Source organism: Dipodomys ordii, unplaced genomic scaffold (genome assembly GCF_000151885.1).
Source record: "Dipodomys ordii isolate 6190 unplaced genomic scaffold, Dord_2.0 Scaffold35, whole genome shotgun sequence".
Classification (NCBI taxonomy): Eukaryota; Metazoa; Chordata; class Mammalia; order Rodentia; family Heteromyidae; genus Dipodomys; species Dipodomys ordii.
In genome coordinates, this window is record NW_012267251.1 from 678978 (window position 1) to 690055 (window position 11078).

At 38.0% G+C, this 11078-nt stretch overlaps 1 protein-coding gene across 3 annotated transcripts in view; it reads right to left on the bottom strand.

Annotated features, from left to right (window-relative positions):
* The window catches only part of Cdc42bpa (CDC42 binding protein kinase alpha (DMPK-like)), a 213420-nt gene that overhangs the window by 78067 nt on the left and 124275 nt on the right, over positions 1–11078 (bottom strand). For all 3 annotated transcript variants that reach the window (XM_013017417.1, XM_013017416.1, XM_013017419.1), the window contains 2 exons: positions 5031–5278; positions 3018–3123 (listed from right to left, as the gene is read on the bottom strand). In XM_013017417.1, coding sequence (XP_012872871.1) covers positions 3018–3123; positions 5031–5278 — 354 coding nt within the window. The remainder of the gene's footprint in view (positions 1–3017; positions 3124–5030; positions 5279–11078) is intronic.

Here is an 11078-nt window from a genome sequence, read left to right on the forward strand (position 1 = left end):
ACTTAGAAATTATGTAATCACTTAATCACAATCAAAAAAAAAAAAAAAGAACTTTGGGGAAGGGAGGGAGGGGGGGGATGGTAGGGGGAAAACAATGGAGGGGCTAACAATGTTCAAGAGGAAGTGTACTCATTACCTCACTCATGTAACTGTAACCCTCTGTATAGTATCTTTACAATAAAAAATTAAAAAAAAATTCATGTGACATAACAAAGGCCTCACGATAGCAAAAGCGATCCTTAGCAAGAACAGGGTTGGAGGAATATCAATACCAAACTTCAAACTCTACTGCAAAGCCATACTAATAAAAACAGCTTGGAACTGGCACAAGAACACCTGAGGACCAATGGAATAGAAGATCCAGAAATAAACCCACAGAACTATACCTATCTACTATTTGATAAGGGAGCCAAAAATATAAGTTAGAAGAAAGACAGACTCTTCAACAGATGGTGCTGGCAAAATTGGCTATCCACATGCAGAAAACTGAAACTAAATTTTTATATATCAATTAAAAATGGACCAAAGACCTCAATGTAAGGTCAGAAGCCATGACAATATTACAGGAAGAGGTATAGGGGCTCCTAGGCACAGGTCAAAACTTTCTAAGTAAAGATCCAGAATCACAACAAATAAAAGAAAGACTGGATAAATGGTATTGCATGAAAATTTCTGCATGACAAAGGACACAGCTAACAAGCTAAACAGAAAACCCACAGAATGGGAGAAGATTTTCTCCAGCTATACATCAGATAAGGGTCTAATATCCAAAATATAACTAAAGCTCAATAAGTACAATCCCCCAACTGTCAAAGAAATAACAACCCAATTAATAAATGGGCTAATGACTTAAAGAGAAACTTCTCACAAGAAGTAGTAAAAATCACCAATAGACACATGAAGAGATGCTTAGGATCCTGGCTATAAAGGAAATGCAAATCAAAACAACACTGAGATTCCACCTTAGTCCAGTTACAATTGCCAATATCAAGAAAACTAACAATAACAATACTGGTGTGGATATGCCAAAAGGGAACTCTATTACACTGTTGGTAGGAATGTAAACATGTTTACCATTCTGGAAAGCAGTACGGAAGTTCCTCAGAAAACTAAACATAGAGCTACCCTATGACCCAACAATTCCACTCCGGAGCACAAACAAGGCCACACTAAAGCTACCAGCACAGCCATGTTCATTGCAGTATTATTTACCACAGCCAAGATATGGAATCAGCCCAGATGCCTCTCAACAGACAAACAGTCAAGAAAATGGGATATATATACACAATAGACTTCTACTCATCCATCAGAAATAATGATATTTCACTATTTGTAAGGAAGTAGAAAGACATGGAAGAAATTTTATTAAGTGAAGTAAGCCAGACCAGGAGAAACATAGGTTGCATGTTTTCATCATTTGGGGTAGCTAATGTGCCTATAAACCTGCAAGTAAACAAACTAGGTGGTAAGCAAGGGGTTACAAATGAATTAACTGAAGTGTATTCGACTCTATGGGGAGCACAAATAGTGTAATTCTTAAAAAAGACTAAGTCAGAGATCAACAAGTACCAGGAAATGGGTTCTTGCAAGAGGGGAGGATGGGGCCAAATGGAAAGGGGTAGAAGAATGCAGGGGGAAGTATGTGTGTGTGTGGGGGGCAGGGGTGAGCATGTAGGCAAGAATTCATTGTTTATATATAGCATCAAGAGGGGAGGGGAGGGCCAAAGGAGAGCGCAAAAAAATGGGGGGGGGATTAAGGGGGACAATATAGGCAAGAATTCATTGCATATACCACAGATTTGAGAAATATAAAGTAAGGGTGGGTAGAAGGGGGTGTTGAAGTGATAGCACAGATCAAGATGCACTGTATACATGACCTGCTTAACAAATTGCCAAAAAATTCAATATGTAACCTAAACTTAAGCAAAAGAAAGGATAGGTGAGAATGTTAAAAAGGGTGACATTGATCAAGAGGCATTGTATTTATAAACTGTTTTGGTGAATAGCAACACCTTTGTACAATTACTTAAAAATAAGAAAAACATTCAAAAAATATAAAATGGGGCATAATTCAAGGAAAAAAATAACTTAAAATTGAGAAAGAATGGAGAATTTCTGTTTTATAACTAGCCAAGGTCTTTCAATCTGCTACTGTAATAATAATTAAATGCAATATTTTTACTGGAGGAAAAACCTAGACATCATTTATAAATGCAAATCCACCAGCTCTTCTAATCTAAGATTATTGAAGCTCCTGGTCAATATTAAGATTTTTTTTACAACTGTTTTGCTAAAGACTGGTCAGCTTGAGAAATCTGAGGAAAAATTTCTTTGTAAGTATTTTGAAATGTTGTTCATGCATATAGCTACTTCTATGTTTCATACAAAACCTTCTACATTCCAGCTATAGGTCAGGCAGTGTCAGTTTTTTGGGGCTATCACCTACGCTGGTATCATTTCTAGTTATCAGTTCTCTAATGCAAATATGAAGTAGTTGTTATAAATTCTCCAGGTTTGGCCTAACTACCCCTGCTTACGCCAGGGGCCTGTCTCAGCCTGAATGTGACCAGCCAACTCAGAAAATAGGAAGAGAAAGAATAGTAGGAAATGAAATAAAGAAGAAAAACCAAAAAGTAACCTGGAAAAAGAAATTCAGCAAAACTCCCTCTAGAAGATTCCTGTCACAAAGAATTGTGACAAAAAAAAAAAACAACTCTCCTCAGTGGTAGAGCGCTTGCCTTGCATGCCTGAGGCCCTGGGTTCGATTCCTCAGCACCACATAAGCAAAAAGAAAAAAGCCGGAAGTGGTACTGTGGCTCAAGTGATAGAGCACTAGCCTTGATCTGAAGAGCTGAGGGACAGAGCCCAGGCCCAGAGTTCAGGCCCCACGACCTGACCCCCCCAAAAAAAAAACAAAAACAAAAAACTCTCCATCACAGACATTCCCACAACTAGCAATCATACCCACAATTTCCATCACAATGCTTAATGAATACAAGTGACACTGAATCACTCACCTTATCAAGTTCACTTGTCAACTTTTTATTTTCTTCAGTTAGTAATACTTTTTCTCGTTCATACTGTTGTTTGAACTCATTTTCAAATTCTTCCCTTTCACTTTGGCTAATAATCAAAAACAAAAAGAAAACAAAGAACTGAAGCAAAGGTAATTGAAAACTTAAAATTATTTTTAGCATGGCTATATAGTACCTGACAAAAAGTGCATTCCAAGGGTGTACAACACTGCAATGCTGACTGGTTTACTCATCCATTTGCTTTATTTTTACAAACTGTTTTGGACTTTTCAGATAAGCCCTGCTTTCACAGATCTTACATTCCAGTACAGGGAAGATGAGCAACTAAAAGCTAATAACTGAGCTTAAGAAGTTCATTTCAGAAGTGATTTCACTAAGAAGCATAAAGAAAATAAGGTAATACAACAAACCCTTATCTGGGATGAGGTAGCAGAGACTGTATAATCAGGAAATATTTCATTAAATAAGCTACATTTCTAAATGAACATCAAAATTATCATCTGCCTCATTACCTTCATTGAGGTTAAAAGATAAATTTAGTCTGAGACTAACTTTTCTTTGTATATCTATTTCACAATAATCTTACAAAATTTAGTTAGAAGTCCTTACTTAAGATTGGGCCAGTCATTTTATAACCTTACTAATCTCACTAAAATAGTATTCTATGCTTTTACAAATAGCTAAAAATAAGTTTGTACATGAATTTAGATATTTTTCAAAATTAATTTTGAAATTATTTCATTTATAGGAAAACTGTAAAAATAGTACAAGGAATCCCTGCATTGACCATTTTGTAGTGTATTCCATATTTTACTTCTTTCCTTTACTGTCTTTAGTTACACTAAAAGAGAGCTCTGTAAGAACAGTGATTTTTCTTATCTGATTCATCACTGCTACATCCTACTCCACACAAGGTGATCTGCATATAGTGTTATAACATAATTTTGAACGAATGCACCAGAATGAGTAAATTGGGCTTCCAATGTCAGAAGAGAATGACAAAGACATAAACTTGGTTGCCTGAAACCTAAGCAGCCAGTCATGGCATCCTGTGGGTCCTGTCCTTTCCAGAGACCTTCGGAGCCCAGCACACTCTTTCACAAGCTCACCATCATCATGTGAGTCCATCACCTCTGGCACAGGTGCCTTTCTCCTCCTGCTGTTTCCATACCATTCTAACACAGTAGAGCAAGTGGTCGTTCCAAAATATAAACAGAATCATGTCCTGTTCCTTCAGTGGTCTTAGGATAAGGCCAGCTTCATAGCTTTGCCTCTGTTTCCTTTCTGCCTCACTTCTCACCACATGAGCTTCCTGTCACGCTTCCACCACAGTTAAGCAGCTGTCGTTTTCCGAAGGTGCTATGTTTCTTTTGCCTTCAGGTCTAAGAACATTCTGCTCTCTCTGCCTTGGCACTCTTCCCCACTACTTACTTTCTTTCTTTCTTCCTTCCTTTCTTTCTCTCCCCCCCCCTCTTGTTTTTTTTTGTTGGTCGTGGGTCTTGAAATGTGGGCCTGGCTGCTGTCCCTCAGTTCTTCAGCTCAAGGTGAGCACTCTACCATTTGAGCCACAGTGCTACTTCCAGTTTTCTGGTGGTTAATTGGAGATAAAGAGTCTCGTGGACTTTCCTGCCTGGGCTGGCTTTGAATTGCAATCCTCAGATCTCAGCCTCTTGAGTATCTAGGATTACAGACGTGAGCCACCAGTGTCTGGCTTTTTTTTTCTTATTTCTTACAGCTCAGCTGAGATAGTTTTGTCCAGAAAGCCTTAACTGTACCAAAGGAGCTTTCCTGTGTGCTTCTATTTTTATCCACTTGCTTTCCTGACCTTCTGTACTAATTTTCTATTTACCAGTCTTGACTTTGGTCTTCTTGGGAAATGAGATATCTCAGAGATATATGAGATATTATCTTTTACTTGTGTATCTCCAGTACTTGACCAACACACGACAGATACTCAGTAAATATGTACTAATGGATAAACAACTTGATTCTTACGTTTCTCTCCTTGTTTTTTCCAGTTTGTCTTTTAAAACCAAAATTTCCTTGTTGAGAGCAAGTTGCTGGCCTTCTGAATCATGTAGTTCTTTCTTTAGGTTTTTAATCTCATTTGCATGGATTCCTTCTCTTTTAGATATTTCTTCTTCATAAAAAATACTTTTCTTTTCCAAATCAGTTTTCAGTTTGTTTATCTCTTGCTGATGTTCTATACTGCATATTCCTGGTGAATAAGTAATTTGTTTCTGCTATAGAAATAAGAACAAAAGATTAGTTCATCTGTAAGAATAAGAAGATAACAAATAATTTCTCCTTCCTGTATGAATATACATATATCTGGCACATGAATTGACAAGGACAAACAGTAGGACTGTCAAAATTAAATAAAAATACAATTAAATAAGAAGCAAATTACCAATAGAATATATGATTAGTAAATAGCCCACAAAAAATCAAGAAAAGCAAGTTGGGCACTCACACATGTAATCCTAGCTACTCAGTAGGCTGAGATCTGCAGATTGCAGTTTGAAGCCAGCCTGGGCAAGAAAGTCCATGAGACTCCTATGCCCAGTAAACTATTCAGAAAAAGCAGGAAGTAGAGCTATGGCTCAAGTGGTAAAGCACTAGCCTTGAGCACAGAGATGCTCAGGGGCAGAGTCTAGGCCGTGAATCCAAGCCTCAGGACTGGCAAAAAAAAAAAAAAAATCAAGAAAAGCAAAACCAGCCATAACTGCTTTCATTTTTCTTATCTGCAGACATCTGTGGTATTTATAAAGTATCTCAAAATGATCTGCTAATTTCATGTCTAGGTATCTGGTCTAAAAAATGATAACAGAAAAAGCACTGCTCATGAAAATTACAGTATTACAGAAGTAAAAACAAACCAAACATTTAATTGTAGAGGGCTGCTCATGTGGATATTCTTCTTGGACTATTTGTAATTACTAAAATTATGTACTTAATAATTTTTAGCAAGCAAAACTGCTTATTACACTGTTAAGTACACAAAGTAAGTGTTAGGGCTGTATTCTCTCTCCGAAATTCCTATGTTGAAGACCTAACCAGCAGTATGTTAGAACATGATCTTTTTTCAGGGAAAAAGGCATGTAAGTTGTAGAGTGCCTCTGTAGCTAGCATGAAGCTCAAATCTTTTCAGTTCAAACTTTGGTAATGAAAAATAAAAACGGTCTTCAAGGTAATTAGGCTAAAAGGTTTTTACAGTGGGCCCTCACCCAGTATGAATGTGTCCCTATAAAAGAAGAAATGTGAGTCCAGCACCGGCGGCTCACGCCTGTCATCTTAGCTACTCAGGAGGCTGATATCTGAGGATCACAGTTCAAAGCCAGCCTGGGCAGGAAAATCTGTGAGATTCTTATCTTCAATTAACACCAGAAAACCGGAAGTGGCGCTGTGGCTCAAGGGGTAGAACCTTGAGCTGAAGAGCTCAGGGACAGCGCCCAGGCCCAGAATTCAAATCCCATGACTGACCAAAAAAATTTTTCTTCAAGAGAATATTAGAATGAAAATACAAAACATCTGTGTATGAGGATTACAAAGTGACACTCACTCAAAGTTGTTGAGTACAAGGGGAAAGGGGGATGGGAAAGTGAGAGCAATGAGGAGTCAATCTGACTGAATAACTGGACATGCATGTGTGAAACACCACAGTGAACCCCTCTAAATAATGTTAAATGTAATTGTCAAATGCAAATGTTATGCAAGTGTTAAATGTATACTGTCAAATGTAAAGAGGTCACATTTGGGATGAAGGTACTAGCAGGAGGGCGAAGGTGAACCGAGAGGGGAAAGGAAGTGAATTCGTTAAAATATTTTTATGTTCACATATGAGAGTGGAACAAGAGGGTGGAGATGTGAGGGACGGCGACGGAGGAAGGTGAGCGCTCAAGGCCGGTGTGCTGCACAGATTACATCTGCTATGTTGTGCAGCATCACCAACCCCCTAAAATTCCAGTTTCCCCTTTACCCACTCTGTTCTATTTTGTGTCTCTTAAAAATTTGGCCATTCTACGGTTATCATAAAACAAACAACAATAAGAATGTGGCTTTCTAGCTACGCCATGAAAGTGGAATCACGTATTATTTGTTCTTTTCTTTTCACTCAAGGCTTTCCAGATTCAGCCATGCTGCAGCAAACTGCAGAATTTCATTCCTTCTCACAGCAGATGGCGGAGGCCTCGGCCTGCTCACACCTCAGGTTCTTCATCCATCTGTTGCTACATCCACACTGGGCTGTTTGGGCTACTGCAATGATGGTTTCATGGACACTGGTGTAAATATTAGAGTACCTGTTTTCAATTATTTAGGCTATATTCACAGAAATGGGATTGCTTAGTCATACTGTAGTTTTGTGTTTACCTTTTTAAAGAAACAACAACTTGTTTTTAAATAGCATATGATTTCATAGTTCCATCAGTTATGAAGATATATTTTCCTATATCCTCACCCACATATTATTTTTCTTTAAATTTAGCTACCTAATAGGTACAAAGTGATGTCTCATTTGGTTTTATTTCTATTTCCCTAATGATTAATGATGCAAAGTGTCCTTTTATTTGCTTCCTGGTCACATGTATGTGTCCTTTTGAGGTATGTTCATTAGGTTGTTTGTTTCCATTGTTGAGTTTAGTTCTTTTTATAACCTGGGTATTAATCCGCTACCAGATGAAAATTACACTGATAATTACACAGTACTGCAAAAATTAGTTAAGACCTAAATAGATGGAAAGACATTCTGTATTTATGTATAATAGAACTTGATACACTCAAGTATCATAGTGGTATACAGTTTCAACTTAGTCCCTATTAAATTCCAACAGCTTTTTCTTAAGAAACCTTCACATTCATGTGGGAATTCAAGGGGCCAAAACAGCCAAAGCAGTGTTGACAAAGGTAAAGTTGGGGGACAACAGCTTTTTTTTTTTGCTTTTGTTTTTTGTTAGTCGTGGAGCCTGAACTCTGGGCCTGGGCGCTGTCCCTCAGTTCTTCAGCTCAAGGCTAGCGCTCTACCACTTGAGCCACAGCGCCACTTCCGGCTTTTTTTCTTTTTGCTTATGTGGTGCTGAGGAATCGAACCCAGGGCCTCATACATGCAAGGCAAGCACTCTACCCTGAGCCACTTTCCCAGCCCGGACACAAGCTTTTTAGTGACAAAGCTCACCACAAAAAAAAAAAAAAAAAAAAAAAAGTTGGATCCATCTCACAGTACATTCAAAAAGTAGCTGAGAATTAACTAACATTAGCACTATAACAATAAACCTTTTAGAAAATCCTGGATATGGCAATTAATTCTTTAAAAAGACCCTAAAAAGCTGGGTACCAGTGGCTCAAACCTATAATACTCTTAGCTACAAGGGAGGCTGAGATCTGAGGATCTAGGTTCAAAGCCAGTCCTGGGAAGGAAAAGTCTGTGAGACTCTTACCTCCAATAAACCACTCAGAAAACCTGAAGTGGCGCTGTAGCTCAAGTGGTAGAGTGCTAGCCTTGAGCTTGAAGAGCTGAGGGACAGCAGCCAGATCCAGAGTTCAAGTCCCCTCCCCCCCAAATAATTAACATTTTTTGTTAAATTCAAGGTATTTTTCTTAGAGGATACTTAAAAATGGAACTGCTTTCTTAAATGCCTTTACAGATGACTCACTGCTGGGCTACAGAAGCACTATTTTTGTGTGTTCATCTCGCACCTGTGGTTTATAAGCTCTAGTACTTGTATTGCTTATTCCTTGGGATTTTTCTAAATATTTGATTATGTCAGCTATAAATAGTGATAGTTTCAGTTTTTCCTTTCCAATTTAAATATTCTTTTTCCTTTTCTTGTGTAAATGACCTACCTAGAATGTTAGTGTTGAATAGCAACAATGAAAACAAACATCCTACCCTCATTTCTGATCATAAGGAGAAAGTGGGTAGTCTTACATTTTAAAATGTTACCTGTGCGTGTTTATTAACTTGAATACACTGTCTTTTAACCCTAGTCTTATGAAAATTTTTTAACACAAACATGTTGGATTTCATTAAATGATTTTTGTGAATCAACCAATATGATTTTTCCTTTCTATTAGTATGATATATTACACTTATTTTTAATGTTGTATTACCCTTACACTCCTGAGATATATCCTACTTGGTACTAATAGATAAATCTTGTATTATATGCTTCTTAATATGCTCGAATTTTGCAAATATATTACAAGGAGTTTCAGTCTGTATTTCTCTTGTGATATTTTCACTTCACTTGGGTATTGAGAGAAATGCCGGCCTCACAAAGTGAATGACGATGGAGTGTTTCTTCTTGGCCCGGCCTTTGCCCCTACACACCAGGGCTTCAGTCTGCTGAGCTTGTTTACTCAAGGCTGATTAACTCTACACTAGAGCCATTGGTCTTGAGCCTGGCTTTTGCTGGTTAACTGAAGATGAAGTCTCTGAGTTTTCTGCTAAGGCTGGCTTCAAACTATGATCCTTGAGGTCTCAACTTCCTGAATAGCCAGCATTATAAGCGTAGGAGTCACCAGCATCCAATTCCTCTTGTATTTGGAGAGAATTTGAGGTGTTAGGGTTTAGAAATGAACTGTCCCTCCATAAGAGTTGGTTCCTAGTTGGTGACACTAACTGGATCATGAGGGTGCTAACTTTCTTTTCTTTTTTTAGGTCTGATACCAAGATTCATACTCAGTTCCTAATGCTTTCACTCACTGGCTAGTGCTCTACCAACTGAGCCTTGCCTCCAACCACGAGGGTGCTAACTTTATCACATATGATCCTCTGATGAATTAAAGCTGAATGGAGATTATTAGGAGGTGAATTGTAAGAAGCAGGTCTCTGGGGGCCTAATTTTGAAGGGTAAGTCTTGTCCTTAGACCCTTCCCCACATACACTCTCTACCTATACATATGACATACACCTCCCTGGCCCTTATGAGGTAAATAGCTTTGTTTCTACCACAGGCTTCCTGTCATGATTTATGCCTCACCATGGCCTAGAAATAATGGAACCAAGACATTTCATGGACTGAAATGAAGACGTTTCATAGACTGAAATTGTGAGTGTGTGTGTGTGTGTGTGTGTGTGTGTTGGCCATGGGGCTTGAACTCTGGGCCTGGGCACTGTCCCACAGCTCTTCAGCTCAGGGCTAGCACTCTACCAATTGAGCCACAGTGCCTTGTCTGGTTTTCTGGTGGTTTATTGGAGATAAAGGGTCACACTAACTTTCCTGCCCAGGCTGGCTTTGAACCGTAATCCTCAGATCTCAGCCTCATGAGTAGTTAGGATTACAGGGGAGAGCAACTGGCGCCCAGCTGAAAAGTTTTATTCTTTAAATGTTTTATTCAATTCACCAGTAAGGGAGTCTGGTCTGAACTCTTGGAGGTCTTTGGTTACTGATTAATTCACTTTACTTGTTACAGGCCTTTGAGATGTTTTTCTTTCACCTTGAGTCACTTTAGATTATTTGTGTCCTTGTAGGAGCATATCCATTTCTGTTGGCAAACAGTTGTTCACAAAGTTCTCCTGTAATTCTTTTATTGTCTGTTGACTGATAATAACACATCCACTTTCATTTTTATTTTTGTTATTTGCATTTTCTCTCTCAGTAAAGTCTAGTTAAATGTCTATCAGGGTTGCTGAGTTCAAATAACTTTTGTTTCATCAATTTGATTATTTTTCTATGATTTATCTATCTCTAACCCAACCTTTACTGTTTCTTATGTTCTGCCATTTTGTGTTTAGAGTATTCTTCTTTCTTCTATTTCCTTAAGGTAGTTAGGTTAGGTTATAGATATAAATTTCCTTTTCCTTCACTGTACCCTTTAAGTTCTGTTGGTTTTCATTTTCATTCATCTCTGAGTATTTTCTAATTTTCTTGTAACTTTTTCCCTGACACAGTCACTTTTTTAAGAGTGTGTTTAATGTTCACATTTTTTAAAATTTATTTATTTATTTTTTATTTGTGAACATACTGTACAGAGGGGTTACAATTACATGGGCAGGATAATGCGTACATTTCTTACCAAGCATTGCAGCCTCCTCCTTTGTTT